At 44.4% G+C, this 21055-nt stretch overlaps 1 protein-coding gene across 1 annotated transcript in view; it reads left to right on the plus strand.

The window, feature by feature from the left end:
• vwf (von Willebrand factor) overlaps positions 1 to 21055 on the plus strand; it is a 186683-nt gene that overhangs the window by 96233 nt on the left and 69395 nt on the right. The window contains exons 31-40 of the mRNA XM_071415668.1: positions 225 to 368; positions 3552 to 3695; positions 4878 to 5042; positions 10910 to 10956; positions 11291 to 11374; positions 11545 to 11638; positions 11822 to 12060; positions 12346 to 12535; positions 15485 to 15826; positions 16460 to 16698. Coding sequence (XP_071271769.1) covers positions 225 to 368; positions 3552 to 3695; positions 4878 to 5042; positions 10910 to 10956; positions 11291 to 11374; positions 11545 to 11638; positions 11822 to 12060; positions 12346 to 12535; positions 15485 to 15826; positions 16460 to 16698 — 1688 coding nt within the window. The remainder of the gene's footprint in view (positions 1 to 224; positions 369 to 3551; positions 3696 to 4877; positions 5043 to 10909; positions 10957 to 11290; positions 11375 to 11544; positions 11639 to 11821; positions 12061 to 12345; positions 12536 to 15484; positions 15827 to 16459; positions 16699 to 21055) is intronic.

The following is a 21055-nucleotide window of genomic DNA, read 5'->3' on the forward strand; positions in this document are numbered from 1 at the left end:
AGAACACAGTTTTAACTGAACCACCTAATCACAACACAGCTCTTACTGTACCATCCAATCACAACACAGCTCTTACTGAACCATCCAATCACAACACAGCTCTTACTGAACTACCCAACATTAACATGAAAAAGTAACACAAAGTGAACGAACACATTGCTGAAGGCAGAGAACGATGGTCTGTAAGAGACTGGAAATATAATTCCCGGGGGATGTGTTTTCAGGTCGGAACGAGACGCAGGTGGGTGTGGTTACATACGGAGAGACCAGTAGTGTGGGCGTGGCCTGGAGAGAGGAGCAGGACAGGACACACCTGCTGACCCTGGTGGACCAGCTGACCAGTCCGACACACACACACACCGCACTGGGTAATACGCACACACACCACTGGGTAATACACACACCACTGGTAATACACACACCACTGGTAATACACACACACCACTGGGTAATACACACACCACTGGGTAATACACACACCACTGGGTAATACACACACCACTGGGTAATACACACACCACTGGGTAATACACACACACACCACTGGGTAATACACACACACCACTGGGTAATACACACACCACTGGGTAATACACACACCACTGGGTAATACACACACACCACTGGGTAATACACACACCACTGGGTAATACACACACCACTGGGTAATACACACACCACTGGGTAATACACACACATACCACTGGGTAATACACACACACACCACTAGGTAATACACACACACACCACTGGGTAATACACACACCACTGGGTAATACACACACCACTAGGTAATACACACACACACACACACCACTGGGTAATACACACACCACTGGGTAATACACACACACACCACTGGGTAATAAACACACCACTGGGTAATACACACACACCACTGGGTAATACACACACACCACTGGGTAATACACACACACCACTGGGTAATACACACACACACCACTGGGTAATACACACACTACTGGGTAATACACACACACACACCCCACTGGGTAATACACACACCACTGCGTAATAAACACACACACACCACTGGGTAATACACACACCACTGGGTAATACACACACACACCACAGGGTAATACACACACACCACTGGGTAATACACACACAAACACACCACTGGGTAATACACACACCACTGGGTAATACACACACCACTGGGTAATACACACACACACACCACTGTGTAATACACACACACACCACTGGGTAATACACGCACCACTGGGTAATACACACACACCACTGGGTAATACACACACCACTAGGTAATACACACACACACACACCACTGGGTAATACACGTACCACTGGGTAATACACGTACCACTGGGTAATACACACACACCACTGGGTAATACACACACACACACACACCACTGGGTAATAAACACACCACTGGGTAATAAACACACCACTGGGTAATACAAACACCACTGGGTAATACACACACCACTGGGTAATACACACACCACTGGGTAATACATACAGCACTGGGTAATACACACACCACTGGGTAATACACACACACACCACTGGGTAATACACACACCACAGGGTAATACATACAGCACTGGGTAATACACACCTCATGTCTTCTTGGGTATTATGCTACAAGCTTGGCACACTTGGGATTTTCTCACATTCTCTGCAGCTCCTTTCAAGCTCTGTCAGGTTGGATGGGGAGGGTTTTCAGGTCTCTCCAGAGATGTTCGATCAGGTTCAAGTCCAGGCTCTGGCTGGGCCCGAAGCCACTCCTGCGTTGTCTTGGCTGTGTGCTTACGGTCGTTGTCCTGTTGGAAGGTGAACCTTCGCAACAGTCTGAGGTCCTGAGCACTCTTGAGCAGGTTTTCATCAAGGATCTCTCTGTACTTTGCTCTGTTTGTCTTTCCTTCGATCCTGACTAGTCTCCCAGTCCCTGCCTCTGAAAAACATCTCCACAGCATGATGCTGCCACCACCATGCTTCACCGTAGTGATGGTGCCAGGTTTACTCCAGATGGGACGTTTGGCCAAACACTTCAATCTTGGTTTCACCAAACCAGAGAATCTTGTTTCTCATGGTCTGGGAGTCCTTTGGGTGCCTTTTGGAAAACACCAAGCGACTGTCATTTGCCTTTTACTGAGGAGTGGCTTCCATCTGACCACTTTACCATAAAGGCCAGATTGGTGGAGTGCTGCGGAGATGGTTGTCTTTCTGGAAGGTTCTCCCATCTCCACAGAGGAACTCTGGAGCACTGTCAGAGTGACCATCAGGTTCTTGATTGCTCAGTTTGGCCGGGTGTCCAGCTCTAGGAAAAGTCTTGGTGGTTCCGAACTTCTTCTATTTAAGAATGATGAAGGTCATTGTGTTCTTGAGGACCGTCAATGCTACATAAATGTTTTGGTACCCTTCCCCAGACACAATCCTGTCTCGGAGCTCTACAGACAATTCCTTTGACCTCATGGCTTGGTTTTTCATCTGACTTGCACTGTCAACTGTGGGACTTATATAGACAGGTGTGTGCTTTTCCAAATCATGTCCAATTTACCACATATGGATGCCAATCATGTTATAGAAACATCTCAATCAATGGAAACAGGATGCACCTGTAACGGCTCTCGTTGGTGGAAGGAAGAGTAGACCAAAGCGCAGCGTGGAAAGTGTTCATGATTCTTTTATTCAAAAAACATTCAAACAAAATAACAAAAGCGAAAACGAAAGGGCACAGTTCTGTCAGGCTAAGACACTAAACAGAAAACAAGATCCTACAATTTAATGGTGGGAAAAAGGGCTAACTAAGTATGATCCCCAATCAGAGACAACGGTAGACAGCTGCCTCTGATTGGGAACCACACTCGGCCAAAAACAAAGAAACAGAAGACATAGAATTTCCCACCCGAGTCACACCCTGACCTAACCAAACATAGAGAATAATAAGGATCTCTAAAGTCAGGGCGTGACAGTACCTGAGCTCAATTTCGAGTCTCATATCAAAGGGTCTGAATACTTATGTAAAAAAGGTATTTATTTATTTTTAATACATTTGCAAACATTTCTAAAAACCTGTTTTTGATTTGTCATCATGGGGTATTGTGTGTAGATTTTTTGGTATTATTAGAAGGCTGTAACGGAGCAAAATGTGATAAAAGGGAAGCAGTCTAAATGCTGTTGTTAGTAGTCTGCCCTAGACAGTGTTGCAGAATCCTAGACAGGGCAGTCCATTATATTGAGGTTGGGAGAAAAGTCCATGCAAAACATTGTTGAATTCACAAGTTCTGCTGACAGGTCCATGACAATCTGACATTGTTTTCTCTTTCTGAAGCTGATAGTCCTTTTCCAGATACAGCATAAATGACTGCTACAGATTAAAACAATCTGCCAACTCAGTAAATAGACCATGCCAGGTAACACACACACGCACCGTACAGGGTAACATACACACATCGCGCTGTGTAACACACACACATCATGCTGGGAAACACACACATCGCGCTGTGTAACACACACACCGTATCATCTGATGGTCTCTCTTTCTCTGTGATCAGGTGCTGCGTTGCGATTTGCTGTCCAAACATCCATCTCTCCGTCTAGTGGGGGCAGAGTGGGTGTGGCCAAGGTGGTGGTTATGCTGGTGATTGACAGGTCGACTGACCAACTACAGGAGGCAACTAATGAGGCGCTGACCGCAGGTTAGTGATGACATCAGAAGGAGGACCACAGGTTAGTGATGACATCAGAAGGAGGACCACCGTTTTGAGGTGATATCTTAACGAGGACCACAGTTTAGTGGAGACATCATAACGAGGACCACAGTTTAGTGGTAACATCATAAGGAGGGCAGGAAGTTAGTGGTGACATCATAAAGAGGACAGGTTAGTGGTGACATCATAACGAGGACAGGTTAGTGGTGACATCATAAGGAGGGCAGGAGGTTAGTGGTGACATCATAACGAGGACCACATGTTAGTGGTGATATAACGAGGACCACAGGGTAGTGGTGACATCATAAGGAGGGCAGGAAGTTAGTGGTAACATCATAACGAGGACATGTTAGTGGTGACATCATAAGGAGGGCAGGAAGTTAGTGGTGACATCATAACGAGGACATGTTAGTGGTGACATCATAAGGAGGGCAGGAATTTAGTGGTGACATCATAACGAAGACCACAGTTTAGAGGTGACATACCGAGGACCACAGGTTAGTGGTGATATTACGAGGACCACAGGTTAGTGGTAGCATCATAAGGATGGCAGCAGGGTAGTGGTGACATCATAACGAGGACCACATGTTAGTGGTGATATAACGAGGACCACAGGGTAGTGGTAGCATCATAAGGAGGGCAGGAAGTTAGTGATAACATCATAAGGAGGGCAGGAAGTTAGTGGTGACATCATAACGAGGACATGTTAGTGGTGACATCATAAGGTGTGCAGGACGTTAGTGGTGACTTCATAAGGAGGACCACGGGTTAGTGGTGACATCATAAGGAGGGCAGCAGGTTAGTATTGACATCATAAGGAGGGCAGCATGTTAGTGGTGACATCATAAGGAGGGCAGCAGGTTAGTACTGACATCATAAGGATGGCAGCAGGTCAGTGGTGCCATCATAAGGAGGAACGCAGGTTAATGGTGACATCATAACGATGATAGCAGGTTAATGGTGACATCATAACGAGGACTGCAGGTTAGTGGTGACATCATAAGGAGGGCAGGAAGTTAGTGGTGACTTCATAAGGAGGAACGCAGGTTAATGGTGACATCATAACGATGATAGCAGGTTAATGGTGACATCATAACGAGGACTGCAGGTTAGTGGTGACATCATAACAACCACAACAGTTTAGTGATGACATCATAACTCTGCCAACAGGCGTGTCAGTTTTCCCCATCGGCATCGGGCCCGGTTACGACAGAGCTGAACTGAGCCTGCTTGGTTCCCATGGCGACCAGGACAACACACTCCACCTTAACAGCATGGAGGAGCTGATGATGCTGTTAACACTGGACAAGAGCTACACAGAAAAACTCTGTAGAGGTATAGTACTGGACCAGAGCTACCTGGAGAGATTATGATAATGATGATGATGATATTGATGAAGACAACGATGATGGTAATGATGGTGATGATGGTGGTTATGCTGATGGTAATGATGGTGATGATGGTGGTGATGATGATGGTGGTGATGATGATGATGGTGGTGATGATGGTGATGGTGGTGATGATGATGATGGTGGTGATGGTGGTGATGATGGTGGTGATGATGATGGTGGTGATGATGGTGGTGATGATGGTGGTGATGGTGGTGATGATGGCGGTGATGATGATGGTGATGGTGGTGATGCTGATGATATTGATGAAGATGACGATGATGACAATTGTGATTATGATGGTGATGGTGGTGATGATGGTGGTGATGGTGGTGATGATGGTGGTGATGATGATGGTGGTGATGATGGTGGTGGTGATGGTGGTGATGATGGTGGTGATGATGATGGTGGTGATGATGAAGATGGTGATGAAGATGACGATGATGATAATGATGATTGTGATGATAATAGTGGTGATGATGATTGTGATGGTGGTGATGATGATGTTGATGGTGGTGATGCTGATGATATTGATGAAGATGACGATGATGACAATTGTGATTATGATGGTGATGGTGGTGATGATGGTGGTGATGGTGGTGATGATGGTGGTGATGATGATGGTGGTGGTGATGGTGGTGATGATGGCGGTGATGATGATGGTGGTGATGATGATGGTGGTGATGGTGGTGATGATGGTGGTGATGATGATGATGATGGCGGTGATGATGATGGTGATGGTGGTGATGCTGATGATATTGATGAAGATGACGATGATGACAATTGTGATTATGATGGTGATGGTGGTGATGATGGTGGTGATGGTGGTGATGATGGTGATGATGGTGGTGGTGATGATGATGGTGATGAAGATGACATTGATGGTGATGGTGGTGGTGATGATGATGGTGGTGATGATGGTGGTGATGCTGATGATATTGATGAAGATGACATTGATGGTGACGGTGGTGATGATGGTGATGGTGATGATGATGGTGGTGATGATGATGGTTGTGATGGTGGTGATGGTGATGATGGTGATGATGATGGTGATGGTGGTGGTGATGCTGATGATATTGATGAAGATGACATTGATGGTGATGATGATGGTGGTGATGGTGATTTCATTTGATTTGATTTCGATCTCTTTTAGTCCCCATTAGGACTAATCTTCCAAGAGTCCTTAACCTCTAACGAGTCTCCCTCCCGGATCCGGGATCATCCTCATCAAAAAAGCTGACTAGCATAGCCTAGCCTAACGCGACATGGAATATCATAGAATATAATTTCATGAAATCACAAGTCCAATACAGCAAATGAAAGATAAACATCTTGTGAATCCAGCCATCATTTCCGATTTTTTTAATGTTTTACAGCGAAAACACAATATGTATTTATATTAGCTCACCACAATAGCCAAACACACAATGCCATGTTTTCACCATGTTTCCACCGCATAGGTAGCTTTCACAAAACCCCAAAATAGAGATAAAATTAATCACTAACCTTGAACAACTTCATCAGATGACAGTCTTATAACATCATGTTATACAATACATTTATGTTTTGTTCGAAAATGTGCATATTTGAGGTATCAATCGTAGTTTTACATTGCAGCCACCATCACAAATAGCACCAAAGCAGCCAAAATAATTACAGAGAGCAACGTGAAATATATAAATACTCATCATAAAACATTTATGAAAAATACATGGTGTACAGCAAATGAAAGATAAACATCTTATGAATCCAGACAATATTTCCGATTTTTTAAGTGTTTTACAGCGAAAACACAATATATATTTCTATTAGCTCACCACAATAGCCAAACACACAACGCCATTTATTCACCGCCAACATAGCTTTCACAAAACCTAGAAATAGAGATAAAATGAATCACTAACCTTTGGACAACTTCATCAGATGACAGTCTTATAACATCATGTTATACAATACATTTATGTTTTGTTCGAAAATTTGCATATTTAGAGCTGTAAATGGGGTTATACATTGTGAATACGTAGCCACAAAGAACCAAAATGTCCGGAGATATTTTGGACAGTCACCTAATCTAACCAAAGAACTCATCATAAACTTTACTAAAAAATACATGTTGTACAGCAAATGAAAGATACACTGGTTCAACCGCTGTGTTAGATTTTTTTTAAATAACTTTAGTACAACATACAGCATGCAGTATTGTGAGACAGCGCCCTACAATTCTCCGCCTTGTTGGAGCCAACATAAAACACGAAAATACGAAATAACATCATAATTATTCTCTTACCTTTGTTGATCTTCCATCAGAATGTTGTGCAAGGAGTCCTAGTTCCAGAATAAATCGTTGTTTGAATTTAGAATGTCCATTTCTTCTGTCGAATTAGCAACATTGGCTAGCATTGTGGCGCGAACATGCCCATCAACTCTTGGCGCCTGGAACGAAAAATTCCAAAATTCCCAATAAACGTTGAATAAACTGGTCAAACTCGGTTGAAAATCCTACTTTATGATGTTTTTCTCATATATATCCAATAAGATCAGAGCCGGAGCATTTCGTCGTGTATACGTAACGCATTTCAGAAGACAATGTGGAGTTCCCCTGTGCGCCGTTGAAGAGCGGACCTGTCACTCCAAAAGCTCTCATTCGGCCTCACATCAAGCTAGACACCCCATTCAACCTTCTACTGCCTGTTGACATCTAGTGGAAGGCGTATGAAGTGCATACAGATCCATAAATATAAGCCAGTTGAATAGGCAGGCCCTGACACAGAGCCTCATTTTCAGAATTTTCACTTCCTGTATGGAAGTTTGCTGCCAAATTAGTTCTGTTTTACTCACAGATATAATTCAAACAGTTTTAGAAACTTCAGAGTGTTTTCTATCCAATAGTAATAATAATATGCATATTGTATGATCTAGAACAGAGTACGAGGCATTTTTCTTCCCAAAGTGGAAATGGCGCCCCCTATTAAAAAAATGTTTTAAACATTCAAAAACAATTTATAATACGAACACATTTCCACATATAACACACTATTACAAACATACATAATATACTAACATAATGACACAATAAATACTCAATCTAAAAAAAGATTGATTCTTCATCTACTATAGTCCCACAACATTTCTATGTATAATATTTAAATCGTTTTAAAATAATGTTTAAATGTATATATTGAAAGGTTTCTGGTTTGCTCAGTTAATTTATTCAATTTCTTCATTGCTCTAAATCGAAATGTTATTTTGCCTATTTCTCTTTTCTGTCTGGACAACGCATAGATGGTGGACAATCTATTCCTAGTATTTACGGAATGTCTGTCTCTTACCAACTGAATACCGTTGCGAATAGAACTTGGCCGTTTTAAATGATGTATATTATGAAATAAAATAACCATGTTCCTATCAATTATCTTATCGATTGATGACCAACCAAGAACATTACGCATGACTGCAACAGAAGAACCATATCTCCACCTTAAAACAATCCTTGCTGCTTTGTTCTGTGCATTCTGCAGCCTCCAAACTTCACTTGATGATGCATTTCCCCAAACCACAGAACAGTAGTTCACCTGACTCTCAATTAATGCTTGTGTTATTTGCTGAATAATTTTTACTGGTAAATATTTATCTATCCTTCTGATTATGCATGCTGTTTTAATATTTTTTTTACATAGAGTTATTTGAGACGACCATGATAAGCAGTTGTCTAGCTGCACTCCCAATAGTTTGGTTTCTGCCACTTCTTCAATTTGTACTCCTCCCATACTTAATTGTATCCCATGCTGTTTTGGCCTTTTCCTAGTGGAACATAACAACATAACTTTGGTTTTCTTGGTGTTTAAAACCTCTCTGGGGTAGGTGGGACGCAATCGTCCCACCTGGCCAATAGCCAGGGAAAATACAGAGCGCCATATTCAAATAAAATTACATAAAAATCAAACTTTCATTAAATCACACATGTAAGATACCAAATTAAAGCTACACTCGTTGTGAATCCAGCCAACATGTCAGCTTTCAAAAAGGCTTTTCTGCGAAAGCATAAGATGCTATTATCTGATGATAGCACAACAGTAAACAAAGATCATTTAAGATTTAAGATTTAAGATTTAACAAAAATAATTTAAGATGGCCGTACTTCTTCATTACACAAAGGAAAAACCTCAACCAATTTCCAAAGACTGGTGACATCCAGCGGAATCGGTAGTAACTGCAAACAAGTCCCTAAGAAATCTGAAATCTCATTGAAAAGACAGTGACCTCAAAAAAAAAATTATTCTGAATGGTTTGTCCTCTGGGTTTTGCCTGCTACATAAGTTCTGTTATACTCACAGACATGATTCAAACAGTTTTAGAAACTTCAGAGTGTTTTCTATCCAAATATACTAATAATATGCATATCTTATATTCTGGGGATGAGTAGCAGGCAGTTGAATTTGGGCATGCTATTTATCCAGAAGTGAAAATGCTGCCCCCTACCCCTAAGAAGTTAAAACAAGTTTGTTTTGGCAAACCCAAAACTCCAAATCTCGTTGTAAAGCTGGCTGTACCTTTTGAACCGATTGTCTTGCTGCATAAATTGTAGTATCATCTGCAAATATAGTAGCTAGAGTTTCAGCTAAGGCATAGGGAAGGTCGTTGGTAAATATTAAATAGAGAAGTGGCCCAAGGCACTGCGGTATTCCACAGTTTAACACATGAGGGGAAGAAAATGAACCATTGATATAGGTGGACTGTTTCCTGTCAGTTAGATATGACTGTACCCAATTCAATGCTACCTCCTTAAAACTATAATGCATTAATTTTGTCAAAATTATTTCATGATCCACTAAATCAAATGCTGCACTGAAATCTAAAAATAGTAAACCCACAAACTTGCCATTATCCATAGCATTGAGCCACTGGTCAGTCATGTCAACCAATGCAGTGGTAGTGGAATGGTTTTTGCGATAAGCATGCTGATTGGCTGTAATCAGATCATTCTTTTCCATGTACTCCCATATTTGTCTACTCACAATACCCTCCAATATCTTACTGAGTGTAAGGAGTAGACTAATTGGTCGACTATTGGCAGGAGTAATGGGTTCTTTGCAGTCTTTCGGAATAGGACACAGTTTCGCATGCTTCCATACATTTGCAAACATCCCCTTTTCCAGTGACCAATTAAATATGTATCTCAGTGGAACTGCAATCTGGGGAGCAGCACAGCGAAGCAAAAAATTGTCCATAAGACCATAACCTGTAGATTTACCATCAGGTAATGATTTCAATAGGTTTAACACCTCCTCCACTGACACCGTTTGCAGACTAAAAGAGCAGATCTAAAAGTGATGATGGTGGTGATGATGATGATATTGATGAAGATGATGATGGTGGTGATGATGATGGTGGTGATGATGGTGGTGATGATGATGGTGGTGATGCTGATGATATTCATGAAGATGATGATGATGGTGATGATGGTGGTGATGATGGTGATGATATTGATGAAGATGACGATGATGATGGTGGTGATGATGGTGGTGATGATGGTGGTGATGATGGTGATGATATTGATGAAGATGATGATGATGATGGTGGTGATGATGATGATGGTGATGATGGTGGTGATGACGGTGATGATAAGTGGTGATGATGGTGGTGATGATGGTAATGCTGGTGATGATGATGATGGTGGTTGGGATGATGATGGTGGTGATGGTGGTAATGATGATGATGATGGTGATGATGATGATGATGACTGTAATGATGATGATTTTGGTGATGATGATAGTGATGATTATGAAGATTGTGATGATGTGTATTCTTCCTCAGCTGGTCCTCCTGGAGTGTGTGTCGATGATGATGGGAACGAGAGGAAGGTGAGTGTTTGTTGACTTGCAGATGTGTTGATGTGACAACAGTCATTTAACTACTGAACTACTGAATTAAAGTAACTGCCCAGTGTTTCCATATTTGTATGAAATATGATCTATAATTACTTTCAATATGAGTCAAATATTTTTCCTTACAAAAAATGGTAATTAAGCATGGTGAATAGCAGCATTTCTGTGGTCAAATCAAATCAAATTGTATTGGTCACATACACATACAGTATATTATTTGAATAAGAGAATACGAACTTTTAAAAGTGCGATTTTCATTGGACAGTTTTCCTTGACCAGTCTGAATATTCAGCACTAACTTTGTGTGTAGCCTGGTGAGTCGTGGCTGCTTCCTGACAGATGTCATTCGGTGCTGTGCCACCCAAGCGGAGCCGTGACTATTCAGAGCCACAAGGTGAGCTGTGATCGTCTGGAGCCGCCAGCCTAATATATTATAGTATATTAAAGTACTGTATATTATAGTATATTAAATTATAGTATATTAAAGTACCCTATTTTATGTTATATTATAGTACAGTATATTATGGTATATTAAAGTATATTATGTTATATTGGATTATCCAGGTGAACTGTGATCGACTGGAGCCCCCAGCCTGCAGTAACCACATGAGTCCTCTCAGAGTTCAGGACAACTGTGGCTGCCACTGGGACTGCCCCTGTTAGTACAAACACTAAATACACACACATTAAGCACACTCACACAGACACAAACACATTATAGCACACTCACACACTCACACTCACAACACACTCACAATAAACATACACACACACACACATATTAGATGCACTTACCCACACGCATCAGTAACACACCCTCTCTGTCCCTCCCTCCCTCCAGGTGTCTGTATGGGTAGCTCCACCAACCACGTGGTGAGGTTTGATGGCGTGGCTCTAAGGCTGGAAGGGGAGGGGCTATGTTCCTACACCCTGCTGACGGTTGCCGGGGACACGGGAGGTTCAGAGGTCACGCTGCACAGCGGAACCTGCCAGGGGTCATCCAATCAGAACGAAGTCTGCATGAAGGTCATGGAATTTACACATGGGCAGAGTACTGTACTGCTGAAAGATGACATGACGGTAGGACCTAGGGGGGGGTGTACTGACTGTGTGTACTATGAGTATGTATACAATGAGTGTGTTTACTATGAGCATGTGTACTATGAGTGTGTGTACTGAGTGTGTGTACTATGAGTGTGTGTACTGAGTGTGTGTACTGAGTGTGTGTACTATGAGTGTGTGTACTATGAGTGTGTGTACTGAGTGTGTGTACTATGAGTGTGTGTACTGAGTGTGTGTACTATGAGTGTGTGTACTATGAGTGTGTTTTCTATGAGTGTGTGAAATATGTGTGTGTGTGTCTAGGTGACAGTAGATGGAGCCCTCGTCTCCCTCCCATTCCGCTCCAGTCTGGTGGAGGTGATGCATTATGGAGGAGTGATGTTTCAGCTGAGATCCGTGGAACACGGCTACATCCTGGCATTTACCCCTCAGAAAAACGAGTTCACCATCACACTCACCTCCTCCACTACCAACCACACCTCTGGAGTCTGTGGTACACACTCACCTCCTCCACTATCAATCACACCTCTGGGGTCTGGTACTCACCTCCTCCACTACCAACCATACCTTTGGGGTCTGGTACTCACCTCCTCCACTATCAACCACACCTCTTGGGTCTGATACTCACCTCCTCCACTACCAACCACACCTCTGGAGTCTGGTACTCACCTCCTCCACTACCAACCACACCTCTGGAGTCTGGTACTCACCTCCTCCACTACCAACCACACCTCTGGGGTCTGGTACTCACCTCCTGCACTATCAACCACACCTCTGGAGTCTGGTACTCACCTCTTCCACTATCAACCACACCTCTTGGGTCTGGTACTCACCTCCTCCACTACCAACCACACCTCTGGGGTCTGGTACTCACCTCCTGCACTATCAACCACACCTCTGGTGTCTGGTACTCACCTCCTCCACTACCAACCACACCTCTGGAGTCTGGTACTCACCTCCTCCACTACCAACCACACCTCTGGAGTCTGGTACTCACCTCCTCCACTACCAACCACACCTCTGGAGTCTGGTACTCACCTCCTCCACTATCAACCACACCTCTGGAGTCTGGTACTCACCTCCTCCACTACCAACCACACCTCTGTGGTCTGGTACTCACCTCCTCCACTCCCAACCACACCTCTGGAGTCTGGTACTCACCTCCTGCACTATCAACCATACCTCTGGAGTCTGGTACTCACCTCCTCCACTACCAACCACACCTCTGGAGTCTGGTGCTCACCTCCTCCACTATCAACCACACCTCTGGAGTCTGGTACTCACCTCCTTCACTATGAACCACACCTCTGGAGTCTGGTACTCACCTCCTCCACTATCAACCACACCTCTGGAGTCTGGTACTCACCTCCTCCACTACCAACCACACCTCTGGGGTCTGGTACTCACCTCCTCCACTATCAACCACACCTCTGGAGTCTGGTACTCACCTCCTCCACTACCAACCACACCTCTGGAGTCTGGTACTCACCTCCTCCACTATCAACCACACCTCTGGAGTCTGGTACTCACCTCCTCCACTATCAACCACACCTCTGGGGTCTGGTACTCACCTCCTCCAGTACCAACCACACCTCTGGAGTCTGGTACTCACCTCCTCCACTACCAACCACACCTCTGGAGTCTGGTACTCACCTCCTCCACTACCAACCACACCTCTGGGGTCTGGTACTCACCTCCTCCACTATCAACCACACCTCTGGAGTCTGGTACTCACCTCCTCCACTACCAACCACACCTCTGGAGTCTGGTACTCACCTCCTCCACTATCAACCACACCTCTGGGGTCTGGTACTCACCTCCTCCACTACCAACCACACCTCTGGAGTCTGGTACTCACCTCCTCCACTATCAACCACACCTCTGGAGTCTGGTACTCACCTCCTCCACTATCAACCACACCTCTGGAGTCTGGTACTCACCTCCTCCACTATCAACCACACCTCTGGAGTCTGGTACTCACCTCCTCCACTATCAACCACACCCCTGGAGTCTGGTACTCACCTCCTCCACTATCAACCACACCTCTGTAGTCTGGTACTCACCTCCTCCACTACCAACCACACCTCTGGAGTCTGGTACTCACTTCCTCCACTACCAACCACACCTCTGGAGTCTGGTACTCACCTCCTCCACTACCAACCACACCTCTGGGGTCTGGTACTCACCTCCTCCACTATCAACCACACCTCTGGAGTCTGGTACTCACCTCCTCCACTACCAACCACACCTCTGGAGTCTGGTACTCACCTCCTCCACTATCAACCACACCTCTGGAGTCTGGTACTCACCTCCTCCACTATCAACCACACCTCTGGGGTCTGGTACTCACCTCCTCCAGTACCAACCACACCTCTGGAGTCTTGTACTCACCTCCTCCACTACCAACCACACCTCTGGAGTCTGGTACTCACCTCCTCCACTACCAACCACACCTCTGGGGTCTGGTACTCACCTCCTCCACTATCAACCACACCTCTGGAGTCTGGTACTCACCTCCTCCACTACCAACCACACCTCTGGAGTCTGGTACTCACCTCCTCCACTATCAACCACACCTCTGGGGTCTGGTACTCACCTCCTCCACTACCAACCACACCTCTGGAGTCTGGTACTCACCTCCTCCACTATCAACCACACCTCTGGAGTCTGGTACTCACCTCCTCCACTACCAACCACACCTCTGGAGTCTGGTACTCACCTCCTCCACTATCAACCACACCTCTGGGGTCTGGTACTCACCTCCTCCACTACCAACCACACCTCTGGAGTCTGGTACTCACCTCCTCCACTATCAACCACACCTCTGGAGTCTGGTACTCACCTCCTCCACTATCAACCACACCTCTGGAGTCTGGTACTCACCTCCTCCACTATCAACCACACCTCTGGAGTCTGGTACTCACCTCCTCCACTATCAACCACACCCCTGGAGTCTGGTACTCACCTCCTCCACTATCAACCACACCTCTGTAGTCTGGTACTCACCTCCTCCACTACCAACCACACCTCTGGAGTCTGGTACTCACTTCCTCCACTACCAACCACACCTCTGGGGCCCTCTGGTACACACTCACAGATAAACACATAGTAAACATGCACACACACATTAATTAAGTAATTTGGAGGACTAATAATGTGTGTTTGTGTGTGTCTCTGTGTGTGTGTGTGTGTGTGTGTGTGTGTGTGTGTGTGTGTGTGTGTGTGTGTGTGTGTGTGTGTGTGTGTGTGTGTGTGTGTGTGTGTGTGTGTGTGTGTGTGTGTGTGTGTGTGTGTGTGTGTGTGTGTGTGTGTGAATTAATGAATGAACATTTTTTTTTTTTTTTTTGTCAAATCGCCAATTGGCAACCCGTCCCTTATGGGATTAATTGACACATAAACAAACACTATGGTAATTAAATCATTATTATTCTGTGTGTGTCAGGGTGGTGTGGCGAGGAGAGGGTTAATTATCTCTCTCTGAGGAATGGCAGTTCAACTTCTGACTCAGCTCTTCTCGTCTCCGATTGGATGGTATCGAGCGGCGACGGTGTGTGTGTCCCGCGGCATCCCCCAGTGTGTGTGTACGGAGCGGCGAGGGCGTGTGAGGTGCTGCGCTCCGAGGTGTTCTCCTCTTGTCACACACATGTTCCCATCATGCCTTTCATTATGCGCTGCCAACAGGAAGCCTGTCAGGAGACAGATGTCTGTGATGTCATTTCCTCCTACACATATCTCTGCCGACAGAGAGGACTCTGTGTCCACTGGAGAAGCACAAACCTCTGCCGTAAGTCTGTGTCCTGTTCTGTTCTGACGACACAGGTATATAAATATGTTCTGTTCTGAAGAGACGTGTATTTAGCTTTGATTCCCGTCTCGGTTCGGTGTTCTCAGTTCCGTGTTCTCGGTTCCGTGTTCTCGGTTCCGTGTTCTCGGTTCCGTGTTCTCGGTTCTGTGTTCTCGGTTCCGTGTTCTCTCTGGTTTATAATACAGTAAAATCAGTGTTTTGACTGTGTAGCACCATCAGTGTGAGAAATGCACTTTACAAATAAAACCTTCATTACTACTATTATTATTATTACTTGATATTAATATAATGAATTATTATTATTATTGTGTATGATTATTGTTGATGATGATGATGATGATTCTTTATTATGATCAATATTATTAATATTATTATTATTATTATTATTGTGTATGATTATTGTTGATGATGATGATTCTTTATTATGATCAATATGATTAATATTATTATTATTATTATTGTGTATGATTATTGTTGATGATGATGATTCTTTATTATGATCAATATGATTAATATTATTCTTATTATTATTATTGTGTATGATTATTGATGATGATGATGATGATTCTTTATTATGATCAATATGATTAATATTATTATTATTGTGTGTAGCCATGCAGTGCCCCAGCTCCATGGAGTATGATGCATGTCGGACCGGGTGTGTGGAGGACTGCAGCAGCATTGGCCTGTCGCCTGGCAACTCGGGGGTTCTTAGTGGTAACGGGAGTGTGTGTATCACCAAGCCAACAGAAGGGTGTTTTTGTCCAGGGAACACGGTGCCTTTGGGGGGAGAGTGTGTGTCACCTGACGCCTGCAACCAGTGTGTCGACCAGCACGGACACACACACCCGGTGAGACAACACACAACCACATAACCACACTCACACACACAAAGCTAAAGGTTTTTACCAGAACACAGACTTTGTTCAAGTGGATGAAATCAACGTGCCAGCTAGGCCGCACCCTCAGGCCTCCACATTTCTCATCCCTCTGTCTCTCTGCTTCTCTCAACATGCCAGTTTGGCCTGACCCTAACCCTAACCCCCCACATGTCTCATCCCTCTGTCTCTCTTCTTCTCTCAACGTTCCAGTTTAAAAAAATATATAAACATTCACCTTTATTTAACCAGGTAGGCCAGTTGAGAACAAGTTCTCATTTACAACTGCGACCTGGCCAAGATAAAGCAAAGCAGTGTGACACAAACTACAACACAGAGTTACACATGGAATAAACAAACATACAGTCAATAACGCAATAGAAAAAGTCTATGTACAGTGTGAGCAAATGGTGTAAGGAGGTAAGGCAATAAATAGGCCATAGTAGCGAAGTAATTCCAATTTAGCAAATTATCACTGGTGTGATAGATGTGCAGATAATGATGTGCAAGTAGAAATACTGGTGTGCAAAAGAGCAAGAAAGTTAATAAAAACAATATGGGGTGGGTTAGGCAGTTGATGGGCTATTTACAAATGGGCTGTGTACAGCTGCAGTGATCAGTAAGCTGCTCAGATAGCTGATGCTTAAAGTTAGTGAGCGAGATATAAGTCTCCAACTTCAGCGATTTTTGCAATTCGTCCAGTCATTAGCAGCAGAGGACTGGAAGGAAAGGCGGCCAAAGAGGTGTTGGCTTTGGGGATGACCAATGAGATATACCTGCTGGAGCGCGTGCTACGAGTGGGTGTTGTTATGGTGACCAGTGAGCTGAGATAAGGCGGAGCTTTACCTAGAAAAGACTTATAGATGACCTGGAGCCAGTGGGTTTGGCGACAAATATGTAGCGAGGGCCAGCCGACGAGAGCATGCAGGTCGCAGTAGTGGGTGCATGTACTGCACCCACCACTGCACCCATAGACTGCATGTACTGCACCCACCACTGCACCCATAGACTGCATGTACTGTATTTTATTGATGGCGGTTATGATATCATTTAGTACCTTGAGTGTGGCTGAGGTGCACCCGTGACCAGCTCGGAAACCAGACTGCACAGTGGAGAAGGTACGTTGGGATTGTAAATGGTCAGTGATCTGTTTGTTAAGAAAGGCAGGGCAGGATGGATATAGGTCTGTAACAGTTTGGGTATAGGGTGTCTCCCCCTTTGAAGAGGGGGATGACCACGGCAGCTTTCCAATCTTTAGGAATCTCGGACTATACGAAAGGGAGGTTGAACAGACTGGTAATAGGGGTTGCAACAATGGTGGCGGATAATTTTACTTTGGGCACATCAGTCAGACGAAAATGGAGAAAAATAGACCCTACGGGATGAGGTCAATATCCTGCCAGGATACCCAGGCGATTAGAAAGGCCTGCTCGCTGAAATGTTTTAGGGAGTGTTTGACAGTGATGATGGGTGATCGTTTGACCGCGGACCCATAGTGGATGCAGACAATGAGGCAGTGATCGCTGAGATCCTGATTGAAAACAGCAGAGGTGTATTTGGAGGGCAAGTTGGTCAAGATAATATCTATAGGGTACACATTTTTACGGATATAGGGTTGTACCTGGTGGGTTCCTTAATAATTTGTGTGAGATTGAGGGCATCTAGCTTATTTTATTTTGTTTTGTTTTTTAATTTCACCTTTATTTAACCAGGTAGGCAAGTTGAGAACAAGTTCTCATTTGCAACTGTGACCTGGCCAAGATAAAGCAAAGCAGTTCTACACAAACAACAACACAGAGTTACACATAAAATAAAAAAGCATACAATCAATAATACAGCGGAAAAATCAGAGAGGTAAGTCAATAAATAGGCCAAGGTGGTGAAGTAATTTCAATATAGCAATTAAACACTGGAATGGTAGGATGTGCAGAAGATGAATCTGCAAGTAGAGATACTGGGGTGCAAAGGAGCAAGATACATAAATACATACAGTATGGGGATGAGGTAGATTGGATGGGCTATTTACAGATGGGCTATATACAGGTGCAGTGATCTGTGAGCTGCTCTGACACCTGGTGCTTAACACAGTGTCCAAAGAAGGGCCAGAGGTATACAGAATAGTGTTGTCTGCGTAGAGGTGGATCAGAGAATCACCAGCAGCGACAGCGACATCATTGATGTATACAGAGAAGAGAGTTGGCCCGAGAATTGAACCCTGTGGCACCCCCATAGAGACTGCCAGAGGTCCGGGGTGGTCCTTAGATTGTAGGACTGCCTGGAGTGTTAAGCATATCCCAGTTTAGGTCACCTAACAGAATGAATTCTGAATATAGATGGGGGGCAATCAATTCACATATGGTGTGTGGGGTCTGTAACAGGAGGCAACAGTGAGAGACTCATTTCTGGAGAGATACATTTTTTAAATTAGAATCTGAAGCTGTTTGGGCATAGACCTGGAAAGTATGACAGAACTCCTCCCCCTTTGGCAGTTCTATCTTGATGGAAAATGTTGTAGTTGGGGATGGAAATCTCAGAATTATTGGTGGCCTTCCTAAGCTAGGATTCAGACACGGCAAGGACATCAGGGTGGATGGAGTTTGCTAAAGCAGTGAGTAAAACAAACTTAGGGAGGAGTCTTCTGATGTTAACATGCATGAAACCAAGGCTTTTACGGTTACAGAAGTCAACAAATGAGAGCGCCTGGGGACACACAGGGCCTGGGTTAACCTCTACATCACCTGAGGAACAGAGGAGGAGTAGGATGAGGGTACGGCTAAAGGCTATCAAAACTGGTTGTCTAGTGCGTTGGGGACAGAGTATAAAAGGAGCAGATTTCTGGGTGTGGTAGGATAGATTCAAGGCATAATGTACAGATAGGGGTAAGGTAGGGTACGGGTACAGTGGAGGTAAAACCTAGGCATTGAGTGACGATAAGAGAGGTTGCATCTCTGGACACAATAGTTATGCTGGGTGAGGTCACCGCATGTGTGAGAGGTGGGGCAAAAGAGGTATCTGACGCGTGTTGAGTGGGACTAGGGGCTCTGAAGTTAAATAAAACAATGATAACAACAGTATACAAGGCATATTGATATTAGAGAGAGACATAAAGCGAGGCATGAAGCAATCACAGGTTTGATTAGCTAAGACAACAATGGGTAAGACAACAACAGCTAATCAGCTAAGAGAACAAAATGGCGATGAATGGGCAGAGAGGGTCAGTTAACTACACACAGGGTCTGAGTTCGAGGCTGGGGCCGACAGATAAACAAAATGAACAAAATGGAGTACCGTGAATAATGAACACTCCAGCAGGCATCAGCTATGTAGCCAAGTGATCATCGGGTCCAGTGAACAGCAATAGATGAAACAGGGAAGCCGCTAGGTAATCATTACCACGCAGGAGACACGGCGTTCAAAAACGTTAGCAGGCCAGGGCTAGTAAAGCATCTTCATCGACGTCTGGCAAAGGCCGCTTTAGGGCGCAACGGATGGAATTACGTCGGCAGACCAGTCGTGATGGAACGGCGAGGCTCCGTGCGTACAAAGGGCCCAGGCCAGTTGGCAAAAGAGGTATTGTAGCTGGAGTAATTGTATTTGCTAGCCGGGAGATGCGACTGACTCGAGGCTAACTGTTGCTAGCTTCAGGACAAGGGCATTAGCCACTATAGCCACTCGGTAGCAGCTAGCTAGCAGCGATGATCCGATGCAAAGTTCCAGAGCTTACGGCAAGAATCCGGTGATGTAGTGGATTCTAGTCGTGTTAGTGAAGAGTCCAGGAAGCATCAGCTGTGTAGCCGAGTGATCATAGGGTCCACTGAGTAGGCCGGGAGATGGGCCTGGCTCAAGGCTAGCTTCGGGGCTGGGCTACTTGGTAGCAGCTAACTAGCTGCGATGATCAGGAGTAATGGTCCAGGGCTTACGGCAGGAATCAGGTGTTGTAGTGGAGTTCAGTATGCTCAGGGTTCATAACGCGCTGTGCAGACTGGCAGACTGGCAAGTATATTCCATTATCAATTATACATAAAAGCGTCTGGTGTCTGTGCTGAAGGTAAAGGCCGCTAGCTGTGGCTAACAATGACTAAGTAGCTAGTAGCTAATTAGCTGGTTAGCTTCTGATGGCTAGCTGCTGATGGAGGTTCTGGTTGTAAGGTCTAAAAATAGCAGATCCGTATCACATTGGGTGAGGCGGGTTTCCGGAAGGTATATTTCATTTAAAAATGGAAAAAGAGATTGAAAATATATTGAAATATATACAAAAAAGACTAAAAAAATCAGAATTTACACGGGAGAACGACAAACAACGTCTGCACTGCTACGCCATCTTGGATTC

Source organism: Salvelinus alpinus, chromosome 9 (assembly GCF_045679555.1).
Source record: "Salvelinus alpinus chromosome 9, SLU_Salpinus.1, whole genome shotgun sequence".
NCBI classification, from domain to species: Eukaryota; Metazoa; Chordata; class Actinopteri; order Salmoniformes; family Salmonidae; genus Salvelinus; species Salvelinus alpinus.